We start from the raw sequence: 26,605 nt of genomic DNA on the forward strand, positions 1-26,605 counted from the left end.
CTCATTTGTTTTCTGTTTTATTACACTTTTCACAACGCTACCTTAGGGACTGTTGAGTTTTCGCTAGCATTTACACGTTATGTGGACAATTTTCTTTTGTTTTTGTTTTTGTTGTATTTTCATAAAACTTTTGTCTACTCCTGATGGTGGCCAACACACGATTCGGTTGTGCCTGTTCATTCTTGTAGCTAGAATAGTATCTGCATATGTTTGCATGTGTGTTTTGTGTGAATGTGAGTGAGCTTCATTAGTAAATAGAGGTTGGCTGGCGGTTTTTTGTGTGTTGCTTCTACATTCATCCCTTAAGCACTGCACATACACACTCTGTTACTGCTGTTATCGGTTGCGGCTTGTCTACTACTGGCTAAGCAAATTGGTAGAGATTTGTTCATACTATTGTTACTCCTTTTGCTGTTCGTGAGCTTTGTTTGTGTTACCATCAAATTTCCTCCCGCGTTGCATTGTAGCATCTTATGGTGCTACACAATTAATTCTTTACACCTCCTCACTAATCATCCGTTCCGGAACGTAACGAGCTATAAGTACTGAGTACCAACAATTTAACAACGTAAGAAAATCAGCATGGATATGGCGTCGAAACCTTAAAATATCTTAACTGAGAACTAAGTACGATCGAGCATCGTACAAGCCTCCGTAACAGATTAACAATGCTTACCGAATGTTTGAATAATAAGGAAAAGAAGAAGAAAAAAACAATAAACAAACCTTTAAAAGAAAACTAAAATTAAATAGTCACTTGCCGCCGCCGTCGTCCCATAACTACACGCAATAATCGTTTTGTTTGTTTTTTTTTCTCGGTTTTTAGTTTTTACATCTATGCTTTGCACACATTCTAACACATTCATTCGCTTCTTTCGTATCTTACTATGACACTAACGTTTGCATCTTTGTTTTTTTCTGGTTTGTTTTGTTCACGATTATGTTTCTATCATTCCGCTTTTCACTTTGTTTCTTTTGCTCTCGCTGTGTGTGTATTTTTTTTTCGCTTGTTTTTCTTTTCTTTTACTTTTCTAGTTGTTCTGCTTGCACTGCAAATTGTTCCACATTTCCACTTGATGCTACACTATACTTCCCCCGCATACTCGCATTCGCTACGTCGCGATAAAAAACATTTCGTTTGTTTTAATTAAAAATAACATAATCAAAACAAATCTTCATCATTAGGTATAATTAGGTAAGCCTAACACTAGCTAGTTGAAACATTGGAGTCGGTAGCGGCCACTTTTAACGCACGCATTTCCTCGCTTCCGGATTTTTTTTAACTACTCGTTTAATCGCTTTCGATTACCATACCCGCATCCTACCATCCAAATTTGGGCGTTTTAAACTGTTTTGCTTATAAGTAAGCAAGGTGGATGAGAAGGAGATGAGGTTCATCGATCACGCTTAGATGAGCATCCTGTGGACGTTAGGCATTGACGACACAAACCATTGCCGCTTACTCCATCCCATTCGGTGTTGGCATGTTTTCCGACATCGTATTTTGGTACACGCGTTACTCGATCCGTACCGACGGGTTACACGTTACAAAACGGATTCCATCTGGCTCACTTCCTTGTCGGTGTCCTTCGTGCCGCCATTTGACTGTGTCTGCTTGCGATCATCGTTAATGGTGGTAGTGGAGGTGATATTCGAAGTCACTGGTTGCTCCGTGGACGGGCTGGGGGCGGTTTGAATGATCTTCGGTACCATCGTGATCGGTTGATCATCGTCTGCCAAATCTTCCGACGGTTCCTCATCGATTGGTGTCAGCACCTCGACATGTACGGGTGCTTCCGATTGTTTGCGGAATCTAAAAAGTGTACAACGAGAAAAAAAGACAATTAATATTCTCACTTCTTGCTCATTGATTTAATCGGCTGATAACTCTCCTACCTTTTCATGGCCGGTGCGGCAAAGCTTGTAATGGCCGACAGGGCAAACAGTCCGCCAGCGACGAAGAACGGTATCGAGTAAGACTGTGTGGCATCGTACAGAGCTCCGGCCAGCGGTGAACCGACGATCGTGGCAGCACCACGGAAAAGAATCAACAAACCGAACGCATTCGTAAGCTTGTCCAGTCCGAGCAAATCGACCAGAATAATTGACGTCAGTGAAATGTAGCCAGCTAAACGAGGATGGACGAGGGTAGCGAGAACGTGATAAAACACAGAGAGTATGATCAGTGAATGAATGTGTCACCCGACAGTGATAAAGCGATAGACCTACCGATGGCAATACCGAATGCGATGGCCATTGCTACGTACGCCGCGTAAGTATGACAGAAAGGCGTCAGGGCGACCGCTACGGTGGAGATGACTAGACAGATGTTGTTGAGAAACAGGGCGTCCACTTGCGGAAAGTCCGCCACATAGCCGCACACGATACGTCCCACCGTGTTGGTAATGCCAATGATCGAGATAAGGAAAGAGGCCGAGTTTTGTTCAATTCCCTGTAAATGAAGCATACCGGAATGAGTTCCCAACTACCGAGGGGGAGATACACAGTTTTATGCGACGGATGCTTACATCTAAAACGGCCGCATCGACCAGGTACACGAATGGGACGTACAGACCGGCCATACCGAAGATGTTCGAAACGCCAATCATCATGAAGACGGGATCGCGCAGCAAGCTGACATCCATCATGGCACCGATCGCATTCTTGAAAGATTCCGGCAACACCAGACAAGGACATAGGTCGTATTCTGTAGTGAGATAGTGAGGTATTTTAGTGTTAAATGACACATTACACATACTGGAGTTTCGCTACACTCTACTTACGTTCTTCCCTTCCTTTCTCTACGTCATCTCGCACATCATTGCGATGCTCCTTCTCGAATTTGGTCAGTGATACGACGGAATTGCGATAGTTCGTTAGTGACTTTTGGGACTGGAATTCTTTAAGGTTTGTGACGGAGCCGGAGTAGAAGATGTCCTTACGTGACAGCGGACGGACCATTACCGGACGATCCGCCTTCAGCGAGGCTTTTGAGGTAAACATACTACCATCGTCCTATATATGTGGTTGTTTTTTTTAACGTTTTTACATAAAGAATTAAAAAAGTAATCAATAATAGAAATTTATGTTGCGAACTGAAAGGTGTATGAGAAGTGTAAAGGTGTCTGTTGTGCAAGTGAAGTAAGGCGAAATGGCAATAAAGCGCGTTATGGTCGTGTCTACTACTAATGAAGCTATCAAGCAGTTTCATCATTTCGAAACTAATGTTACATTTGCACCACTTCAAACGCTGACCGTGTGTGCGTCCAATTATGATATTCAACAAACCGCAGCATAACTATGACCAAAGCAATGGAACTAACTAAATGTTTTGCTACGAAAATTCCTTGCGTTCACTAAAGCAATGCATGATGTGATGTGCACTGAATGCCCTTTGGGGAAATGAATGACGAAAAACTCTTCGCGTGGGCGAATTAATGAGAGCTCTATAATAGCGCTGATTTGTTTGTATTTTTTCTACTTCGTTTTTTTTTGCATCCGTTACTTGTTACTATGGCCGGCAGACTGTCTAGCATCTAAGGAAAGAGCAGTAGATAGAGATAGAGAGCTTCACACACGTACGCGAGAAAGCTTATACTGTTCCCCAACGCGGACAGCATCCTGATGCATATCGTTTGGTTACCGTCCAAGAGTAAATCTAAATTTAACAACCATTCTCCAAAGGAACGTAAAAGAGGTGTAAAAATTATAAACCTTTTTTTCCACATCGCACTGTTAATTTTAGGCAATTACTTCACACATACACATACACACACACGCGCGCACAATTTGCCAATTTGCACATACATTGTAGGGAGAGTTAGTTGGAAGATTTGAATACTGTAAAGTGCTACCGGTTGTTATTAGTAGAGCTAGAACCATTCTAAGAGCATTAAAATGCTACTAAAAAACAATACTAAAATTGTAAATAGTATGCAGTTAAATATAGCCTATAAAAGTTGAATATTAGTATAACTACGAAATATAAATATCACGAGACAAATCAAAAGTCCATTCTAATCATAGCTAGATGCAGTTGTTGGCTAAAACTCGACAACTCGGCTGCACTAAAATGCCTGAAACACCAGGGGGGGCAAATAGTTTGTGGGGATTTGTTGTTAAAGAATTGGAAGGAAATAATTCAATAAAAACAATTGGCTACTAACGAATTCCTCAGCGTTATTATTTTTGCTTCCATTGACTGAGCCGCGCGAGAGTTTGAGATGCATTGATTTACGTACGTCACCGTTGCTACCGACATCGCCCCGCGAGCTAGCCTTGATGGCTGCCAGCGATGGTTTGAACCGCTCTCCAGTCGAGTGTTTGCGGACGCGATCGAACGTCGGTACGGAACCATTCTTCGGGATTCCTAAAATTACCAAACAGTACAAACACTCGATCAGAATAGCTGTTTATGTGCGCTGCAAAGACAAACAGTAAGAAATATTTTTTTGCATAAACTCCGTACCCGACTGATGGCTGGTAAAGGCAGGCTGTGAGGCATTGCGGGGCAAATTGTCACCACCGTAGTCGGCCGCATCCGACTCCGAGTTTGTGTTGCGCTTCTTGTTCAACGGTTTCTTCATCTCAATCTGGCTCGATTCGGACGACGAACCGCTGCTACCGTTCTGTTCTTGCGTCTTAAACTCCGAAATGGTGGGCAGCGTTGCAACCGGATGCATGCCACCTTGCTGAGCCGCCAGCTGGTCCAGTGCAAGGCTAGAGTGTACGCCGGGATCAGCGTTCAGTGGTGCTTTCAGTCTTTTCTCCATCGTGCCGTCGGGCAGCTGTACCATGAAGTACGATCCACCGATTGAGCCACGCTCCATCTGGAGTCGCTTCTCCTCGTACATACGCTGCATCAATGGTTTCACTTTATCGTCCTTCGGGTAACTGATGTATGGCATGTGGAATAAAACAAGCAAGGATAGCAACGGTTAAGAACATCCCACTCGATCACTCTAGTTGTCCATATAATACTGGCACTACACTTACGTAAGTGGCCGCATCATCGCACCGAACACAGCACAGTTCAGGATCAAACCCGCCAGGATCAGGTTCGAGTTTTTCCAGTCGAAGTTCTCCAGCAACAAGTTTGCGAGTGGCGCAAACGCGAACGTACCGAAACCGGACCCACACACGGCAATACCGGTCGCTAGCGAACGTTTCGTTTCGAAGTAGTAACCGACGGCCACGACGGCCGGCAGATAGATTAGACCGAAACCGATGCCACCCATCACGCCGTACGTGAGCATCAGCATCGTTACCGAGGTGCTGAGCGTACTGAGCGCAAATGCCGCACAGGAAATGATACTGCCGGCAATACAGACCGCCCGACAACCAAATTTGTTTGCAAGTGCTGACACGACCGGACCGGCACTTAAGTACATGCCACTGAGCAAGCTACCGACCCACGCCACTGTGCCTTTGCCCTCGCCGAAGTAAACTACGAACTCGTTCAGAAACACACCGAACGTGTATGCGATACCGTCCACGATCATGTTGCACATGAAGGAAGCAAATACGATCACCCAGCCGTACCTTAAAGGAAAGCCAACATAAGGAAACAATCGATTAGTGCAAGTGCAATACAAGATAAAAAGATTTACGGCAGAAGGATACTAACCCACCGTCCGGTGGTGGCGGCATATCATGGTAATCACATCCTTCATCGTCGTCCGGCGAAGGATCTTCCTGATCTGCCGTCAATCGTGCCGCCTCCTCGCACGCAATTTCACTGTCCGTCTGGGAAGAAGAGAAAAAAAATTACATTAGACAATATTCAGCTATTATTAACTACTGGGCGGCCATTATGATAATGTGTTTTTTGTTCCTTCAATATATATTTTGGCAGTTTACTTTACTGTGCCGTTGTGACGACCCCCAATAAATGATAATAATTCGCGAAAAGAAAACCACTTAGGTTGAAAACAAAAAACAACGACGAACCCATCAAATGTCGGTTATGTTTTTTTAATCCATCAATCATCTGCCTTGACACATAAACGCTGGAATGGAGGCGCCCAAAACAGTGACCCTTCTTTTCCTCCCTCTACAACAGGCTATTTCCTGGGCAAAATTGGAGACATTGCACCCAAAAGAGGCCAACACGGTGACATAAGAATTCAAACAACGTGCTGTCTAGTGTATGTGGGGGGTATATTTTATTTTGGTCAACATCTCGACAACATTCATTCCATTAAGGGAATGTCTCTTTAATGAATTTGCTTGAGCGTTCTGGGCAGATCAACAGAACTATTGGGTCAAATTTGCTTCAAACAGCAAACGGCTTCATTCGTAATCGTCACAAATGAGAGAAATGGTATATATCTAACTCGTTTTCCATTGGGCAGAAGTGGACAATTTTCAGCCAGAAACAGAAACCAACGTTTCCCCACAGCAATCCAGATCACCGGAATGGTAGCGTAACGTTGCGTAACGTTTATCGTGCGTCGTTAGCGTGTTAAACGATTTCGTCACCGCAGTTTAATTAAGGGAATTGTTCACGAACGCTGTTGCATCTGCAATCGTGTGTTGAGGATCGAAATGGACCTAGCAAACGAAAGCATTTCTTCATCGGGCAGCTGTACGTAGAGTTTTTTGGAATGCTTTAAGGAGATACATACACTAAGAAGCTCGAAAAAAGGTTATTTTCTGGATTTTTTAAACTAATTACTACCAACCTTTACTGGATAACGATTATTTCCATTTGAAACTTCACACATTCATCATCTGATCTTTCTTTCTATCGTAATTAGTTTCACATTCACCGATCAGACTATTTTTCCTTTCAAATGCTCTTTTTTTACTTATAACCAAACCATTCCTTCTTGCAGACAAACATAAGGAATATTTCAAAATTCCTTTCCTCCAATCTACTTCAATGAATTGCTAGTTTGCTTTCTAGTAGATAGATAGTTTAGTTAACGACGTGACAACACTGACACTGATGGATTTGAAATATCGATAAGCATTTCTTTTTTTGGTGCTGCATAACCACTTACAACAGGCAGCAAACAACACTTCCATATAATAATCCAATGCTACGTTATCCTTTCAAGTAGTTCCCACTTTTGCTTTATTATCCTTGCCTTTGACCCAGATGAGGCGCATATGCACTGGAGCATAACGTCAATTTGTCATCGGTCGCTCAGTAATTCGCTACAGAAAGAAAGGTATTAAAAGAACAAACCTAACCCAAAACAGAGATCGAAAACCTCGACCGCAGCCACATTGTCTACCGTGTGCGACGGTAGTGAAGGCCCGTACACTAGACGGGTACAGGGAGACGACGCTTCCGTTGTTCCCATTGACGTTTTTGCTGATTGTGGCACGCGACACCGTGCCACTGTCGGTTTCGGTCTCGGTACAGGTACGGGCAAAGGCGAGACTTTTGCGATGGTACAACCTATTTATAGAGCACAAAAAACCATCCAACCAAAACCAGAACCACACCACACACAATGGATGTCTGGGGTGTGGGAAAAAACAGGACGTCACGCGAAGGGACCTGGACGTAACTAGCAAACGGGAGGATGTATTGGCAGATACTGTAGATACGCGGACGGCAATGCTTTCACGCCCGATGCCCGGGTCTTTTAGCATATTCCTTCGTCACATGCCCGTCAACAGGTGGTTTTTTCGGGTGGAACTAACTAGAGAGATTTCAAACGTTTTTCAAGTACACACAAACGTCACCCAATAGAGTGATAGAGAGAGAGAGAAAGGGAGGACGGAAAGGTTGTCCACTTCACCTGCATACAAAGGATGTAGACGACAGACGGCGAACATATGTAATGGAAATCGTTGTAGATATTTTAGCTTTTCCACCTTGTTGTAGGTATCGAACCGTTCCACGAGTGTCACTAATTCGTGAGGGATATGAGGAAAATCACTTTAATGATGTCCATAGCAATAATAAATGTCTCTCGAATACTTGTTTTTAACACAATGTCTGTACTACTGACTATATCAGAAATTCATTTCATAGACTAGTTAAAGCCTAATTACTTATATTAAAATGCGTATCTTCTGTAAGGGAATACAAGGAATATTCGATCTCGCAGAAATACGTTTCGGTCCAATTATTTATTTAATTATTTACACCAAATAATAGCCTCACATACAATATATTTTCGCTGTTTCTAACTCATTACGAACAGTTGCTGTTTTCTCTCTGGCAAACATGTCAATGACCAGCTGAGCTGTTTCTTTTCCCTTCGCAGCAGATGCTTTGTGGCATATGAGACGATTTATCGCAATTCCAGGGTCGTGTTCCTACCACACTGAACAGTAACAAACACGCGTCTGCGGCATTTTTGTTTGGGTTGAAGAGCATCTGAAAGGGCAGGGGAAAACCCTACAAGGGAGGAATAAACTGTGAAGTTCCCCTTCCGGTAGTACATTTCTTTTATTCATTTTTCTACAGTGAAGTACACCAAACTGTAGGAACGAACAAAAACGCGTCGTACACTTTCGAGTAGAAACAGAATGTTTGCAGTTGCACAAATAATAACAGCGCCATGCTTTGTGTCGTATTATTCTTAGTCTTAGACCATTTTCTGACCGATGCCTTTCCTTTATGAAGCTAGAAACAGGGTCAGCTGATAGAGTGAACGATGAGTCACTACCGACGCACAGCAGGGAGTACTAGCTCGTTGATGAAAAGGAAAAATTAATTGCTTATAACACTCTTTCTGGGTGTTTGTGTAGCGATAATTTCACTCGATCCACATATAGGGGTGTTTAAGAAGAGAAAAAAAATCTTCAACAATGTTGCGTTAAACTTCATTGTGGAACAATATTATCCCCCCATTCAGAGTAGTAATTCCCCGTCGTTACGTTAATTTCGCTATCCGCTATGTTCACTAGAATGCGCACGTCCGAAGGTATTTACCCTTAAAAACAGGTCCACCCGATTACCTAGGGTTGGCACACCTAACGAACCACCTAACCGGTGATGAAAAATGGAACATAATCAAACGTCGGATCAAATCAAATAGTGTATTATTGTGCATCAGGGAGGAAAAGATGGAAAACTCAGCACAAAATAAATTGTCATTCAGCTTCACATACGCACACCCTCGACGACAGGTGGATTGTGTGTGCGGAATGGAAGAAAGCGGGCGAGCTGATGGAGTTGTCACGTGTGCTCAATTATCGGCCGCTTGAAAGGGCTATTCCACTGTCGACCTTCTTTCCCTCTTCACCGGCTTCTGTAGTTCAATCATAAGGATGAGTAGCAACGCTTCGAAACAAACAACACTCATCGAAAGGAATGTCTGCCTGACACTCCACACACTCCAAGAAATGCAACGCACCGCCCCGTCCGTTCTCCCTGGCAACTTCGTCCATTCGAAATTCCTATTTTCCCAACAGATTACCGTCCGAGTGGGTAGTAAAGGAGCAAAGAACACACTCCAGATAAGATACGCGAGATGAATGGTCGAATAATGTGCGATCCATTTTCCTACGCTGTCAGGTAGATATTGCTAGCCATCGGCCACGCATTGGCTCACTATTATTGCCATTATCGGAGTTTATCATTATCGTTAGCACATTCGTAAATGCCCGGGGCGGGATCGCAACAGTGATGCGATCTGAAGTACTCCTATTATTACGTATCTCTTGTCAAACCCACGGTCATCCATCTAGCGAAGGGCAGGCCACTCGAGACACACGTTAGATTTATTGGACATTGAACGAATTGAATTGGACGTTTTTATTGCAGGTATTGTTGTGGTATGGCATGAAATCTCCCCGTACCTCTAGCTGATAGAACACACTGCAAGTGGTGTGATAATTTCTTATTCAAAAAAAGAGAATCTCTGAGTTCCAAGAATTATGTACGATATAGAACCATTAACTTTACTTTAGCAGTCAAACCTCAACATTATTTCCCAACAAAAAAACCTTACATAATCACGAAGAATGATCATACAATGCAACAATGTACGATCATCATCACTTCGCCACTCCTATGTCTTCTCCTTCGTCCAAACCGAATTGAATTTTGGTTTGCATCCATCAAAACAGCTCAATTAATGCCAATTAAATAATATACGATTCTCGATCACTTTCCCTCAACTACTGTTTCGCTTCATGATCGCCATGTTTCTGAGATGAGAAGAAGGAAATATATCCACACCACAAATAACATTTCAAACGCTCGTTTTCATCGTCAGCTCACCGTAGTTTTGTTCGCTTTACTAGTCATGGTTCACGGAACACTTTCGTACACCAGACGCAGTAATAATACTGAAGCCGTTAAAAGCCGGTAATTGTCACAAACCGTATTCACCGTCACCTAGTATCGGTTTCACATAACTCAGTAAAACTCCGATGTACAAAACCACTGATCTTCGTACGAGTTGAAACACTTAAACACACGTGCTTAGCCCTACAGGAGAAGACGTTCCCCGGGGTGGCTGCCGTGCTTCAGTTCGGACAGAGGACAAACCGCGCAGATCGACCGCGTGTTGTATATCGGCACGCAACTAACACCGAACACGGAATGGTGCGATTTTCGTACTGGAAATTGTTTTAAAGCCAATTAAACGTTGATGTCCCGATGGTGTTGTCGCTGCACTGCCACTATCTCGGTAGGAGTGCAGAGATCGTATGTCTCTATCCCTCTATCTCTGTCGGCGGATTCTCGTCGGTGTTTGTGGCTCGCGTTTGGAACGATACCACCAACACCCACAGGAGCACTTATGTCCACTCCAATGTCACACGACCACCATGAGGATTCCCTCTTCTTGGATGAGAGATATCGTCCAGAGGGTTACATGTCCAACGCTTCCTTCAGAGGGTGGTTCATTCTCGTAATCGAATCTTATATGCGCCCCGTACATTGCGAAACTTGCTTACGACTCATCAACTTCCATCAGCACTTGGAAGTCGCATCCAGAGTGGAGAAGTTATTTTCTTACTGTTTGCACACTTCCCAACTACACATCTCGTGCTGTTTGAACAGTGATATTGAGGCATCGCTTATGGGTTATTAAATCGAACGACGGTTAATCATGTCGCGAGACATGAGAAACCTGACGGAAGAAATCTTTCCTTATCGTGCTAGAAAAACAAATCTAATACTACATCGATATTTTGGCATTTGTTTAACGATTGTAAAGTCCTCTAATAAGTGCTTTTCCAAGAATCTTTCATAACTCATTACTCATTTTAATGTACATATGGGTGGTTGGGACAGTTTGCACATGTCTCTCGTATGACTTCCGGACATCCGGAATCGTTTACATATATCATATCTCATGTTTGTTTTCATTCTACCATCCCCAAACTGGCGCCATCGAAGTATCGCTTCGTTCGGAAATTATAGTTCTCTTCATTGCTCATACCCCGAACACAACCATTAAAAAAACAGCGTAAACGAAAAGCACATAATAAACGTCTCCTGCTGCTTCACACACCATCCGGCATTACAGGGCAGTCTGTATACGAAATGCCAACATCCCCAATATCGACGTCTCGACAGCGTCAAGGTTGAAGAATGCACATGCAACGGACCAGCGGATGCAACAAAACCTCCATACCATTCCCATCATTTACCAGCGAACGCGACATTGGCTCCAAACGCATTTACCGCCGTTATATACGGTGAAGCGTACAGCTGAAATAGTAAAACGGCACAAAATCCAGGTCAATGTTAGCCACGTTATCCTACGCACACGGGCCCAGGCTTCACAAAAGGTTGGTTGGTAGTATCCAGCCATGTCTTTAGCTGCAAACTGCAGTCACCGACCAGTTATACTTGTGATCGTCAGCTGTACGAGGGAAGGAGATAATAGAAAGGATCCTTTCATCGGATCCCAAAAATGAAAGAAAACATAAATAACACCGTGCAAACGACTTAGCAACGTTGATGTATCCAACCGACTGGAGTCCAATACCATCGGGGTCCCATTTTTTTTTATTCGCAACCTTCCACTTCGTTCTTAACGATCATTATTCGAACTGATAAATATGCAACCATGCATGGTATGGCAACACCTACACCAACTGTAGACCGACAGCAAACGATGATGACCGATCTCGTCCGCGTGTTTGCAATCAATTAATGAAAGAATTTATGGCAGGTCACATGGGCAACTATCAATGCAGGGTGGAGAAAACAAAGCGAAAAGTGTGCGACACCTACCCGTCGGGCCTTTTTACTGGCCATGATGCTTTATGTTACAGGCTGCACTGATACACTTGCTAACAAACACGGCGGATGGTGGATCTGGTCACACGTATGCCACCCACCCAGCTAGGGGTGTGAAGATAGTTCCACCTCAGCACGTGAGGAAAGAACGTTTGCTAATATATCTTGTCACAGCGCGAGTTACAGTGCACGGAAAACTTTAATCATTCGGCATTTACTGGTAACCTGGATGAATGCTTTTTATACGTTTCGCATTCAATTTTACACACATACACACCCGCACTAACTGGTGGCTCTTTGTCAATCACTATGCAATTTAATACAATTTTTATTATCTTCTTAAACACTTCCTTTGCAATACTTGTAATTGGTGCTGTCTATAGTTAAATTTTAAGTACACTTTGTGTTATTGTTTACTATTCTAGGGCAGCAGCTGAAATTTGAGGAAAAAAACCACTGTAAACACCACTGATCGAAGATCTTAAACATTGAACTCTGGATTCCCTCATAAATCATGACGCACTTCACCGCTAATTTGAAGGATTTTGAGGATCACTAAAAAAAGAATCTACTATCGTACGTGAATATACATCAATTGTATCAAGATCATCTGCTTGAAATTACAAAATAATAGTACACGACTCCAAGGTTTTTTCTCAAACAACTAAATCTATTACTTTCACGCTACAACTTTTTGGTCAGCGATCATTCAAAACTGTGAACGCGCGAGATTAATCTCGGCAAACTGCTGAGCTTCCTTGTCCTATCACGCCGAACTTATTACATCACTATTGTCGTCATCATCGTCATCGCCGTCGCCCTTAGCTCCACAAGCGGATTCGGGTACAGTGTGGGTTATTTTTTTTGACAGCGCCTTACACCATTAATGGCACAATTATTCGCTCTATCTTATCATCCCGGACTGGCAATCGCCAACCCATAGTACCACGAACGGCACTGATAAACGGATCTCGCAACCAAAACGGCTCTGTTAGCGTTCATGTTACCAATCGGTGTACACGTCTTGCGGACTCTGCTTGCCACAAACCACTTGCGGTGGAAAATACGCACCGAGCTATGACTTCGCATACCATTCGGAGATTAATCTACGCTTCCACTCCATTCAACTGTCTACGTTGAATGATGACCTCCAGAAGGGAGGAAATACACAAACCACTTCAAAGTAAGAAATTGGTAGTGAATAAAGCTTCCAGCACTTGAACGCACCGTCGTCAGGTGATCGAGGGTATCTTGTATACTACACCAGGTATGTCCTATACTTCCAAGGACATCTAAATCCCTAACCTTGAAAACCCCAATGTACAGGACATCCAAAATTATTCAACTTCATCCGTGCGCAATTGCGACCAGCGTACTAAGTACTGTTTTAACATTGATCCACCAATATTGGAACACTACGAGCACGACTGAAGCTACCACAACCAACTTCACTCACCTACCACGGAATACTGTTTACTATTTTACCTCTGCGATCGTGAACCGTGGAGACGCGATCGTGTTGTTTTTGTTTTGTTGTTTTGCGCTCCGAGCCCATTCATGAAAGCATGGACAAACATTTCCTCCCCTGCATCCCTTGCTCTTTACCTTTTCATGATTTACACGCACGCACACGGGCAAGGCATACTCGGAAAGTTCCGAATGTCAGCTGGCGAGGCGCGTGGCCGCCATCGCAGCCTACCGCTCACCCAGTTGCGCATATTCATCAGTATTGACCATGCGCGGAACAAAAAATGGAGACCTAGTGTGCGACCGGTTTTGGCGCCATAACCTTCAACGGCATACTGTGATATCCCCGCCTCTTCAGACACGCCAAACAGATCACTTCGATCTAGCGTATGCACGATCGTTTATGGCACGTCACGATTGCAGAAGTTACGGTCGGAATTTCTTGAGATGATGCTGATCTTGCATGCGGTAGTGCGTGTATTAGTGCATTTGATATTTGTGTGTGTGTGCCATTCAGCATGCGACAAGCCTCGCCTTTATGAAGCAGACGCCCTCACAAATCAAGGACAACTTCAGCTGGAAAGCGATTCCTGCCAGTAGCGAGTGTCACATTTTGTCATGCAATCATGTCTGTGACCTAGAAAATGAAAACAATACCAAGGAGAGGCACAACCATTTGCTATTAAACAGTAATACATGCTTACAGCAGCATCCTATGCAGCATATCTAATTAGTACATTATTCAATAATAAAAAATATGCAAACAGCGAACCCTCATTAATTCTTCAACAGTTGCGCGGAGTGTTGGATCGAACCGAACTCCATCCCCATTTGCGATCGACGCGACACATGCGGCACGCTAATCCTGAGATGTATAATTTAGAGGGTGGTGTGTACGAAGTCAACCTGTAAACCGGTATGATTTATGACCCAAGTGACAAACACCTTCGGTGGGACCTTCCCTTTCAGGCAGGGGGAAAGATAATTCCCCTAAAGACACGCTCAATAGAAAATCACAACCTTCTACTTGATAGTGTACTGAAGTTCTCTCTAGCATCCAAGTGGAATTCGATCATATTCGCGATAAACATACACACCCGCTAAGCTGATAGAACAATTAAACCTTATGCTCTTCAAATTACTCAGCACGGACCACACTGTCACCATACTTTATCTGTCCAGGTCTCTACCCAGTAACGCAGTAAATAAACCGACATACGCGCCACTGTTAGCAGTCGCCTACACAAACACGCCCTTATCACGTCGCGCACGGAACGGCGAAGTTATTGTACATCGTTGGACAACCAAGCGAAAGCAAACAACAAATCATTTCCGCACAAAACCTACTGTTACAAAGGTTGATCGATTGCTTATCGATTGCGGTGCGCGGATACATCGTTTAGTGCGCTCGTGTTTTGAAATTTAGCTCACACGGAAAGTGAAAACAAGCAGTCAGAAGCAGGCTCGCGTACATTATCGAACCTTTTTTGCAGCACACAAAGAACCCTTAATGCACATACACACACACACACACGGGTGACCGTCACACACAAACGAAACGAGGCCAGTTAGGCCGATGACTAAACATGACACGGTAAATGCATATACGCGCACAAGGTTAATACGGTTACGGTTAACACACCGGACACGCGGTGTACGCGCATCGATAAGTATACATATATTGCAGGGCACACCGAGAGCAAACGTCATCACGAAAAATGGAATGAGATTAAAAACAAATTTTTACAATACAATTCGGCCATCCACCGAAACAAAGACGGGTACACACAACAATTGCGCCAATTTACCGACCTACTATCAACAATGGATCAGCAACGGATTGAATGCTGTGATGCGATCAAGACGTAAATAAAGCCGCCACTCATAACGCCTGCTTCCGTTTGGTACGGATACTACTGTACCCTTTGGTACGTAAGTAAAGAAATACTTAGTACACAGCTTAGTGCCTGAGCGGAACTGAGTAAAATTAGGGCACCACGCTACACAGATAGAGGTGGAGTCGCGCCAATGTTTTGAAGTACACACACACACACTTGGGTCATGTTTTGATGCCGTTTTCTGTTTTAATGCTGTGGTACCAATACAACTGATAGAGCTACTACTACTAGCGCACAGCACTCAGGAACAGCTGTTTGCTTCGCTAGTGTGCGAAATAATCATACAATCAAACGCACCAAAATAAACGCGCCGTGTGGGATTTCTTTTTTTGTGTAGCGAAACCTACTCGCGAGTTTGTTTGGTTTGATTTGTTTTGTTTGAAGAACTGCTCATTCTCTAGCATGCGTTCGGAAGTCCGAATGCTGACTGTTTTGAGACAATTTTTATATCTTTCACCACATACAAGAGGCAATATTGACGATCGGTTGTACACTCTTGATTCTTACTATAATTAACCATACTGCAAATGGATCGATAAAAAGTCTATTAAAAGAACGTTATAAATCCATTTCGATACTTTCTTGTATAAACAATTCAAAACAGCTCACAATAGAGTACCTTCCTCTCAGTACGATCGGCGATCTTACGTGAGAGAAACCCCGTATCTCCACAAGCTACGAATGCGACCGGCGCAGTGATCACTAGTGCGCTGTCGATCGTTTGGTGTTGGTTTCACTACCACCAAACTACGATATTCTTGTCAATCGGCTTACCAAGTTGCAAGGGTAAGCACCACCGCCCACATATACTTGTGTGGCGTGAGTTCTCTACTACTTCGCATCTTGACAACCGAACGCTTTTTCGATCTCCGCCAAAGGATTCTTTTTTTATCCGCTTTTTGTTTTATAAACGCACGTCCGTACTTCCCATATAGCCGCACAAAAATGACCGGTACCGGGGGTTCCGATCAAGTGTGCCCGACGTCCCGGCCTAGGTACGGCTGTCCGCAGCATCCACTCGCCACAAAAAAAGTCTTCCGTTTGCCAGGGGATGGCAATATTCACCCCATGAATCATGGTTACTCGCGAGTGTTTCCACTGTAAAAGAAATGTAGATTTCCCACGAATGATGGTCAAACATTAGCAAACCGAAATGACTGAAACGGACCACCAACGGGGATGGATAGCATCGTCGTGTGCGAACATTGCTTACACGAGGAGTACGCTCCACTAGTTGTATGTAGGAGACAGATCTACTGATCTCCCATCTAGCGTGAATTCCGGAGAGAAAACCTTACTCCAATCTTTGCCTTCCGATCGGATAAAGACATTGAATCACATGTATCACGGCTGAGATGATTCAGGAAAAAAAGTGTACCACCAGCTGTACACTTTCTCGGGATTGAGTAATGCAACGGAGCTACAATATATACGACGAAACATATCAACACACGGATGTGGTTTCGCTACAGACCGTACACATTAGCCGAACGGATTAAAACCCACTGCTGCGTGTCGGCTACCATGCACCGAGACCAAAAATGTGTAGGGCGCAAAAGCAACGAACGGCGATGAGAATGACAAACGACAACCTGGAGCAAAACGATCGATTTGTTCTAAGCCCTTACAACGGTGGTCTGCGCAACAGCACCAGCCGGATACAACATTCGAACACAACAAAGGAATTCGCTTCGTACAACACTCTTCATTCACCAAATTCCCTTAGGTGCACTACTATCTACACCACTTTAACAACTAACTACGGTTCACTATTAATGGTGAAAAGCATCATGAACACAGCACCTCAACCAAATGTTCACAAACTCTTCGTAAACTGTACCAGAACTGTTTTTCCACCCGCGACAAAACCGGGATTCTTCCGACACACGACGATCGGTGCGAACGGTGGGCGAAAAACTGATTTGACGGAAAATTCACCATCAGCTCGGGGTACGGTCATACAGCTAGAATCGCGATCGGGTTCGGGACGGCTCGATGGACTGCTGACCCACAACTGGCGGAGGTTAGAGGGTGCCGCTAGTCGGCAGGCAAGTGTGTATTGGTGGGATCTAGCTGTATGGGGGCAACCCCAAGAGACAGACTAACTACTACCGTTCCGCTGTACCGTACTCTCAGAACGCAGTGTTTGAGTGTACCATCATCATCATCATCACCACCCCTACGGTACGGTTCACATTTTAGTCCTCTGTCTTTTTCATACTTCGCTCAACCATGCACGGCTTCAGTGCGGCTTGACTATAGTGTCTTGGGTATAAATAACAACACAGCAACACACCCGCACATACACAAAGGCGCTGTTCAACCCCCGCCATTTCACCCCCCCGGTAGGGGTGGGGGTAAGTGATAATGGTTGAACGCATTTGTGCATGGGATGGCGCGTAAGATGGTGGGGTATTGTTGAGTGGTCATAACGCATTGCAACAGTACCTTAGTGCTTGTTCTCTCTCGATCTCTCCCTCTCTCTCTCTCGTACTTGCGCCCTCTCTCGGTGGGTGGTGGACGATAATACACATGTATGATATGTTTGGCGCCCCTGCGTAAGGGATGATTCAAGTATAACGTAACGCGAAAAATTGGGAATTTTAGACTCCTCTTTTTTAGATGGAAGAATACTACAGAAAATGCTTATAATCAAACAGCAGAGCTCCAGATTCTATTAATCTGAGGATTGGAATGTGAAAACCACTGAAAAAATGAGTCATTTGCTAAAACAATTTTTGTTAATAAACTATTTGAATATAATAAAAGCTTTGATACTTGAGTTTGCTGCTGTAAACGATATGTTAAGTATGTTAACAAGTGTAGAAAAGATATAAAATTTATAGCCAAAATCTAGGTTTCGGTTTAATTATAACTTTAAAATTGTTTAATTTATTAATTTTACTCATGTTCCACAAACAAAATCTGGTTGTCTTTCCTTCTCTACATAATAAGTATACGACGCACTCACACAACTGTAGTAAGTTACTCACTAAAGCCGATGTTCACTTACGCAGCACTCACTGTAGTTGCACCATATCGATCGTGCGTAACGCACAGTGTAACGCCTCCGTAACGGAGAAATAAATAGAGATCCGGTCTACATTTCATCGCGGCAAACATATCAGCACGATCATACCAAACCATATTATGTGTGTGTGTGTGTGGAACATGGATAAACAAAGGTGATATGATTATTCGATGCTAGATTTCTAAAAATAAACACACTAAATTGGAATTCACTGTAGATCTTTGGTCTGTATTAAGGAGATCGTTTCCGTTGAGATGATGTTTCATTTGTTAGATTAATCTTTTCGTACTTATTTAACGATGTTTAAAGATCAAACAATAGCAATATAGCAATTAATTATATTTATAATTCACATTGTTTTCGGGGCGTAATTCGTGGCTTGAAATTACGATATAATATTGTCACATTATTTGGGTCGTATTGGCTAAAGTATAGGTGGTTATTAACGCCTCACATCTTGATAAACAGTACATGAAAAAAAACGATTTCAAACCCAGCAATAACTCCTGAACATTATTCTGAATATATCTACGTCGATCTACGTATGTTGATCTGATGATAAAAATCGTCACTGGCAGCTAATCAGCTCAGCAAATGTTAAAAGGACATGTTAACAAAACCAAATGTAACCAGAGAAACAAATTTGCACATCTGCTCAAAGTACATGTGGCCAGCAACATGGGCTCGTCAATTGAACTAAAATGTATACAATAAAATGCAATGAATTAGCAAGGCTATTTAGAGCAATATGGTTGCGAACGTGGTGAAAGCAAATAAAAAATAGTCCCTGGAGATGATTTTTTTTTAAATACATCAATTTATCACCAAATCTTCCATATTCCCATAGAAATTATTCCCCCGAAAAGAAACATTCCACGAGTTTAGGAACATTTTCATTTTGTCTAACTTTCTGCCAACTCCACACCGTCTGGCCAAAGCAAACTGGACTCGTAGCAACACGAAACAAGTTGACGCAAGCATTTAACACACTAAATGAATTTTCACCTCCTTTTGCATCCCTATATCCCTGTAGGCTATTAATTTGCACGCTAAACAGCCACACGCTCGGTGGTTTTGGTGATCGCACCTGAGGGAAAATGATCGAAATCTTCCCAGCACAGTGACGTCGTGCGTGCTTTTGCTGCTGCTCTCTCTCTCTCGTGTATATTCTCGCTGTCGCGAATAAGCAAGGCTAGTTTTATCGTTCACGGCCGGTATCGTGGAAGCGGTTGTGATATGGTGGAGGCGAAGGTACGTGCTAAACGCACCTAAACTGTACAACAAGAAACACTTTATTTATGTCCCAATGTTCAGCTGATCGTATGATGAAAATATGTACAAATTGCAAAAGTACATTTCGAATTTTAGCTTCCAACAATTAACAAGGCGAACGTCACTAGTGGACAGAACACTTTGAACAAGTGGAACAGTTCAACAAAGAGCCACTGACGTACTGCAAACGTGCTGCAGGCAAAGTCTGTCGGATGAGTGCTACGTCGATTGAGCAAACAAAATCAAATGGATAATTAATTGTGAAAATATAAACTGATCACATTATATCCTGGCAACATCAGTCCCGGGCTTTGACCATGCTACTTTCTTACACCTCCGGCGGAATTGGAACTTGGGCTTGTTGATTGGTGCTTTAACGTCAATCTTTTTCACCGTTCGAAACGAGTTCAATTCAAATTGTTGTTGATTTTATGGACAGCGGCAGAAGATCGGAGGAAGGTCAGGGCAATGTTTAACTGTATAATTTAACGTAAGCTTTCGATAAAAATATTTGCATTTTGCATTCTAGCATAGAACAGTGGAACGAGCGCGCCCAAATGCTGTTCGTCATTGGCAACCGTTAAGGGATTTGCTTTCGGAAGGTCTATTTGATTATGTTTATTTGTGATCAGATCGAATATAACACTGGACATTGGCTTTCTTGGAGATGGAGAAATCTTTACACATTAAATCCACACATTAAGTAAAATAAAATGGTTTTTAAAACAATGGATTTAAATTTACTACATTGTTGTACAGTGGAGCGCCGATTAACCGGGTACCTTTTTTCCGACTGTCCCATTATCCGTGCAATGACGGAAACGACGGAAATGACAGTTCCAAAGGCTAATTGGCATGTTAATTGCAAACCGGTGATGGCAAGAAATAAAAGCCTCAATAGGAAATGATACAATTGGATCAATTTCGACCAAATAGAACAGATTTATTTTGCAATGTGCAACTAAGAAAATTAACATCTTGCTTTAGGAAAAAAATCCACTTATTACACACTAAACTCTAATATTTATCAATAAAAATAGTTGTACCTATTATCCGTGATATTCGCTTATCCGACAGGGGGCAAATCCCGATGAGCACGGATAATCGGCCTTCCATTGTATATTTATAAGTAGAGCTAATTTAATTATTGTTACCCGTAACACAACAAGAATGTTTTAAATTGTTCTATTTAAATTGAAGATTGGATCCAATTCTGATTTACCTTCTACCAGTTAAAGGAAATAAAAATATTTCTATAAAATATGTACAGCACATTACATTCCTTACGAGAGCTTATTTGTGCTTTTCCGCATTTGGGAAAATGAACCAAGTCTCCTAACCCGATCGTCACCACAACAAGTTATCCAGATGAGACCAGCAGCACAACGTTGCCATATCGAGGCAATGGGGTTTCAAGGCGCTCTCGGTGAAAAGTATTTACTTAATAATTCAACCCCTATCGTAAAACGTTATTATGATGATGAAGGCAAGTGTTAGCCACCCGATGCCACACTACAAACAGACACCCGTGGCTTGTGTCCCGTGTCCTGGTCACGTCGATGCCGATGCGTTTTGTTCGCGTTCGCGGAGGCTATTAAATTTCCGTCCCATACCATAACGCTCCAGCCGGTCGTCAGATGCATGACAATAAGAAAAAGGATGGATGACGGCAGCCCTTTTTTGTGTGTGGATCTGACGCTGTCATCAATGGCGGTGGCATTGTGTCCGGTACAGTGGATTTCAAAAATAGCTACGAAAACATTTGCTATATGTTGGTTTGTACGGTTTTTGCAAATGATATTGGATTAGAAGCAGTTGAAAATATTTCTTCCATTTATACATCGCAAAAAGGTAGATTTTTTCTTCAAATGTTTTTACTCTTTCCTCCACACTTTATTCCAATTGTTCCTGAATAACTAATAAACATTTTAAGGGTTGACTCAAAAACTCCAAATAACTCCAAATAAACGTCATTTTTTGGATATTTAACGGCAAGTATTTTCGTTTGAAAGTATACATTTACAGGTGTATTGTACATTTTTATATGTACAAAAACTGAACGTACATAAGACGTTTTTTTTAATGTCCCCTTCCCATACTCAACTGACCCTTTGGCCCTTCTCTACTTCCCATACACGTGTAAAAATTCCGTACCTTTCACATTGAATTTCAAATGAAACCATATTTAATTACTGAAAAGTTTATTGGGTGCTCTTTTGGAAAATTTGAAATATTTTATCGGTAGTTACAGTCTTCATTAATTAACATCCAAAAAGAAATAATATTCATGTGGCTTGGATGTAAACGAATCTTCCAAAAATATACTTATTTGTGGAATTTTGTTCAAAGCATAAAAGAAATAAAATTTAAATAAACAGAAGTGTTTTTATCTGCTGCTTGAAACATTTCAAACAACATTGTTGATAAAGTGAATAAATATAAAGAAAAAAGCTTACTTGAGCACGTGTCCGTGTCTATCCTTTGTCAAACCCATCGTACGCATAAATGCTATTTTAGGTAAAAAAAACCAACTCTCACAGACATCGCTTAAATTAATAGCAGAGTGGGGAAAGAAGAAGCAACAAAATAAAAAAATGCGTCCAACAAACCAAACAACAGTATAATAGCATCATCATCTCCATTTAATACATCTCGCTCGATCATATGGGGGGAGCGCAGACTGTTGCACGTGCAGGCACCGAACCGCGATTACTGTTGTTGCCGTTGGATGGCGTCTCAGTTTTTTAGCAGGAAAAGAGAACAACGGGTGACAATAAATAAAAAAAGAACTACGCGCGATAGTGAACTGGGTTCCGAGAAAGACGCAAATGGTTCGTACGCTTATTATTATGGAGCAATCGGTACAGGCTACTAATGTGAGAAAGCATGAAAACAAAACAAAACAAAAAAAAACACACACACATTCCACATTTGCATTCTCATCGTCCACGCGTCGCATAACATACTCGACCGTGACCTCCTCCCTTCTCCGTTTGGTTTGTTAGTAAACTGATATGTTGAGTAAGCCCTTTCACCATGCCTTTTTACTCATGGACACTTGTTTCACTGTCCGGTTCCGCAGGACATTTCGGTTCGTCGCACATTCTTCCTTCTACGCCGTCTACTGCCGAAACGCACGCAGATGGTGTTTATGCGCAAAAAGAAAACGCAAACAACAACAATCTTCCGCGGGTGAGGAATAATGGCGTAACACAGCATACAAACGGCGGAATTTAGTAATAAAAAAAAACACACCCCGGAACAAAAACCGGCCAACGCAACAGTAAAGAGATAGAGGGAGAGAGAGAGAGAGAAGGAACGAAGAAGAAAAAAATGCACAACTAAACGTCTTAACTTATGAATGAATGAAGGAACGTCACTCGCTATACTCACCACAAGGAAGCGGTCCGATCGCATCGGGATGATGCCACCGTCGTCGTCCTCTTCCTCACCGCCGGCTTGACCACCCTGTTCCGCATCCTCCTGGCTCGCTGCTTGACCCATTTTTCTTCCCGCTTACACCACCACTACGCACACACCACGAAGAATTTCCCTTTCTTGTTGTGTGTGTGTGCGGGAAATGGATTGATGGATGCTCTTCTGGCCGTAATGGCACTAAACTTGCTCCGTGCTGGTGGTGGATTACTTCACACCTTCTCACCACTGCTGCACAAAAACACCACCGAAGGACATGGTCTACTGTCGGTGTAGTATCAGAACGGTTAAACACTTCGATACGCACACGCACGCACAAAGCACGCAGAAACACTTTGCAGGGAAAGGATGCACAACGATACGCTGCTTAACGAGGTATTGCGTAAATTACCTCAACAAAAAGAGAGAAAAAGAGGCAACCATGAGGCAATCACGTCGATTTCAATCACTTTAATTCGATATATGCACTGATTTCCGTAAATGCACTTGTGCTAATGCCCACAACAATAGAATTAACCGAGTAACGGAACGAAAGATGCACAGCAGTGTGCAACATAATTACATCCTGTCACGGATCGCCCCAACCCGGGTGGTGTGCGGGGGTGGGGGGTGTTTTCTGGTGGCGCAAAACCCTGGTTTAGGTTTTCCGCGACAAGATGCACACGCAGCCAAACTACAGACTGTACTGCTGCTAGTGTACTCACGGACTGGACGTCAATGTGAAAAAGGATAACAAAACTCGTTATCCTGCGTAGAATGGGAACGATGGGCGGTATATCCTTCAATTTTTGACACACACACACACACACACGCGCGCTCCCTCACACACCACTTACCTTGGAAGCAAGGCCTTTAAAAAAAGGAATGTGGTGCGCACACAGCCATACGCATACACACACACACACATTCACCTGCAGTGAGGATATCCCCAAACACTACTTACGTATGCATGCAATGAGCCTACTTCTCTTTTTCTCCACCGCATGCGTTCGATGGAGAATGGAACGTGGGAAAGGGAAGGGAAACGGCTAGTGTAAATCCTGTTTATCACGGATTGCTATGATTTTCTGCAGGCTTTTAACGCGTTGCAGTACGCTTTTCGCGGACTAGGTATATACACTTTCTTCCCGTACACTTTAACACCGCAGCTGTCTGGGAAAATCCACTTCCCATTACCATGCAACACCCTAGGTAACAGGAGCCAACCAATCGATTATCCTTCACAATTATTTATTTGCAGCCCGTGTGTATATTGCCCGTTTTGATTTCTATAGTTGTTTTGCCTGCAGCAAATTTGCGACAGGCTGACACAGCGATACGAACACACACTTTGAGCTTCTCGCACTATGCAACTACTGCATCCACACCGCATGGGCACACTAAAAGGAGCATTAAAATAATCACCCCACTCGGTTGGATGGAGCAGCTCAGCGGATGGTTCGCAAGGGCTGCGAGAAACCGAAAACCGACACACGATAGCGAGCGAGCACTGTTTTGGTACAATTTGCAAGTTTCGACCCTTTTGCTTCTGGATAGCCGATTCGTTTTTTTTTTCTTTCTTTCTTCTGTTTGTTTCTTATTCAATTTTTGTTTCTCTTCCAGGCTACCCTCCCGCCTTATCACCTGGTTTTGGCAGCCGATATGTTTTTTTCTTGTCACCTTTCCCTTCTTCGGTCGGTCGACTTGATTGCCCGCTTGCCGATAGCTTTGATAACGGTCCGGACGCCAGGTGGGAACGATCGGAACGATGGGCGGGCACACTACACCAGTGACAACGAAATTTATGAGCAGGTATACCCGTTGATTAAAAAGGATTAAGACGACGGAAACGCGAACACGGCCGCTGGAAAACGTTGCGCCACTCGCGTCATTTTTGCCCAAAAAAACCCGTAGGCTCCGCTCCATAAACAATCAACAAGAGAGCGAGCGAAGTGGAGAGAAAGAGAAAGAGAGAGAGCGCAAGAGCATTTGTTGTTTCTGTGGACGGGCTCGTTTATTATAGCGCTTTGGCGCGCGCGGTGTGCGACGTGTGTACCTTGGTGATGGAACTAAATCCTACACCTTGCGTATCGAAACCTTGGTTGGCTGAATGTCAAAGTGCTCGAAGCGCGGTTCGTGCAGCCGCTATTGTACTTTTTTCTCGTAAAAGCATGCACTTTGCCGCTGAAAACTGTCGGTAACATTTGTTTGTTGTAAAATTGTTTCACGGTAGCTGTTTAACGTGCTACAATAGTAAATGCGCATAAGTGTTACAAAAATTATTCAAATAGCAAACAATCTCCAGTAACGTTCAGTGAATCAAGAGAAGATCTTCAACGGTCTGGTATATTTCGGCCATGGAGCACAAGGGATACCCGACACAGGCAAGGACCATCATTTTGCCAATCACTACCCGTGGAGCTGGCTTTATCATCAGAGCGCTAGTTTGCAAACTAGCTCGCCTGCAAATCCGTCAGTTAAACAGTTCAAACATCCACGAACTAGCAGGAGCATTGTACCGTACGACGTTGCTCGCTGTCGAATTGAAGCTTGCTGCCGCCAGAGAACATGCAAGCGTATGCTTTTCCAATTCCAGCGAATTCCTCCGAACTGATCACAGCATTGATATCATGCGTATGCTCTGTGCAATGGGCGCAAACTTTAGAGCAATCACTAACTATATAGCGGCACTTGGCAAATTTACTGCAAATTCAATTCAATATCTACCTCAAATCCCGAAGGACAAAACGGTTGACGGGATAAATGTGTACGATCCATGCTATATCACGTTTTCGAACCTGAGGCGTTACGCTATAGCTATCTAAGGACGATGCACCCTATGATCAACGCAAATACTTCTATGATCATTCTCCATTTCCAAATGCTACTTGGAACCTAACAGATACGTATTGTAACGTTCGTGGCCCAGCGCTGAGGAACCCCAACGAAGTAATGCCGGATAAGTACGGATTACCAAATATAATAACAGATATCGAAATCATTACGGATGCTGTCGATATTGTCTCACGAAAATATCCGCATTTGATCAGCGATGAAATAATTGATTACTACGCCGATGGAAATGCATGTCAATTTACGAGCTGCGTAGCTAATCCCATTCGCTGCACCGATATTGGGATGAAGAACTATGGAACAACGGATGCTATCACTGGAACCTGTGATTCATTCTGGTCGCCGAATTGTTTAACATCTCCGGAAATGTACCGTGGAGCAGTGCATTTATATGGTGAAGTTCCACACAAATCTCATAATGCAACGTTCGCAATCAGAAAATACCAAGTAGCTGCGGTCACTATGAAATGTGACTACCGTGCAAGCCTTTCGAATATAATCCAACAT

General features: G+C 43.1%; 1 protein-coding gene across 10 annotated transcripts; it reads right to left on the reverse strand.

Moving 5' to 3' along the window:
* Nucleotides 1-25,124, reverse strand: LOC125764401 (monocarboxylate transporter 13). Of its 10 annotated transcripts, none has more exons than XM_049428592.1 (11): nucleotides 25,064-25,124; nucleotides 23,225-23,657; nucleotides 5,627-5,745; nucleotides 4,996-5,541; nucleotides 4,469-4,893; nucleotides 4,167-4,369; nucleotides 2,784-3,015; nucleotides 2,529-2,707; nucleotides 2,230-2,452; nucleotides 1,897-2,128; nucleotides 1-1,813 (listed from the first exon to the last, which is right to left on the reverse strand). In XM_049428592.1, the coding sequence occupies exons 2-11, from the start codon at nucleotides 23,333-23,335 to the stop codon at nucleotides 1,546-1,548; spliced, it is 2,538 nt and encodes an 845-aa protein (XP_049284549.1). In that variant the 5' UTR covers nucleotides 23,336-23,657; nucleotides 25,064-25,124; the 3' UTR covers nucleotides 1-1,545. The 10 variants fall into 10 exon arrangements, with proteins under 10 accessions (XP_049284549.1, XP_049284548.1, XP_049284553.1 ...); XM_049428591.1 differs by having other exon boundaries at nucleotides 24,210-25,117; XM_049428596.1 differs by lacking the exons at nucleotides 23,225-23,657; nucleotides 25,064-25,124 and adding exons at nucleotides 12,158-12,596; nucleotides 17,369-17,497.
* Nucleotides 25,125-26,605: the final 1,481 nt, after the last annotated feature.

The sequence above is a fragment of the Anopheles funestus genome, chromosome 2RL (assembly GCF_943734845.2).
Source record: "Anopheles funestus chromosome 2RL, idAnoFuneDA-416_04, whole genome shotgun sequence".
Lineage (NCBI taxonomy): Eukaryota > Metazoa > Arthropoda > Insecta > Diptera > Culicidae > Anopheles > Anopheles funestus.

What these genes read in the sequence shown, in the direction of transcription:
- LOC125764401 (XM_049428592.1), bottom strand. Translation starts at nt 23,335, where the DNA reads ATGGGTCAAGCAGCGAGCCAGGAGGATGCGGAACAGGGTGGTCAAGCC. An exon ending in GATCGGACCGCTTCCTTGTG is followed by an intron (nt 5,746 to 23,224) that starts GTGAGTATAGCG and finishes TCTTCTTCCCAG; the next exon opens with ACGGACAGTGAAATTGCGTG. An exon ending in TCGATGCGGCCGTTTTAGAT is followed by an intron (nt 2,453 to 2,528) that starts GTAAGCATCCGT and finishes CTTCATTTACAG; the next exon opens with GGAATTGAACAAAACTCGGC.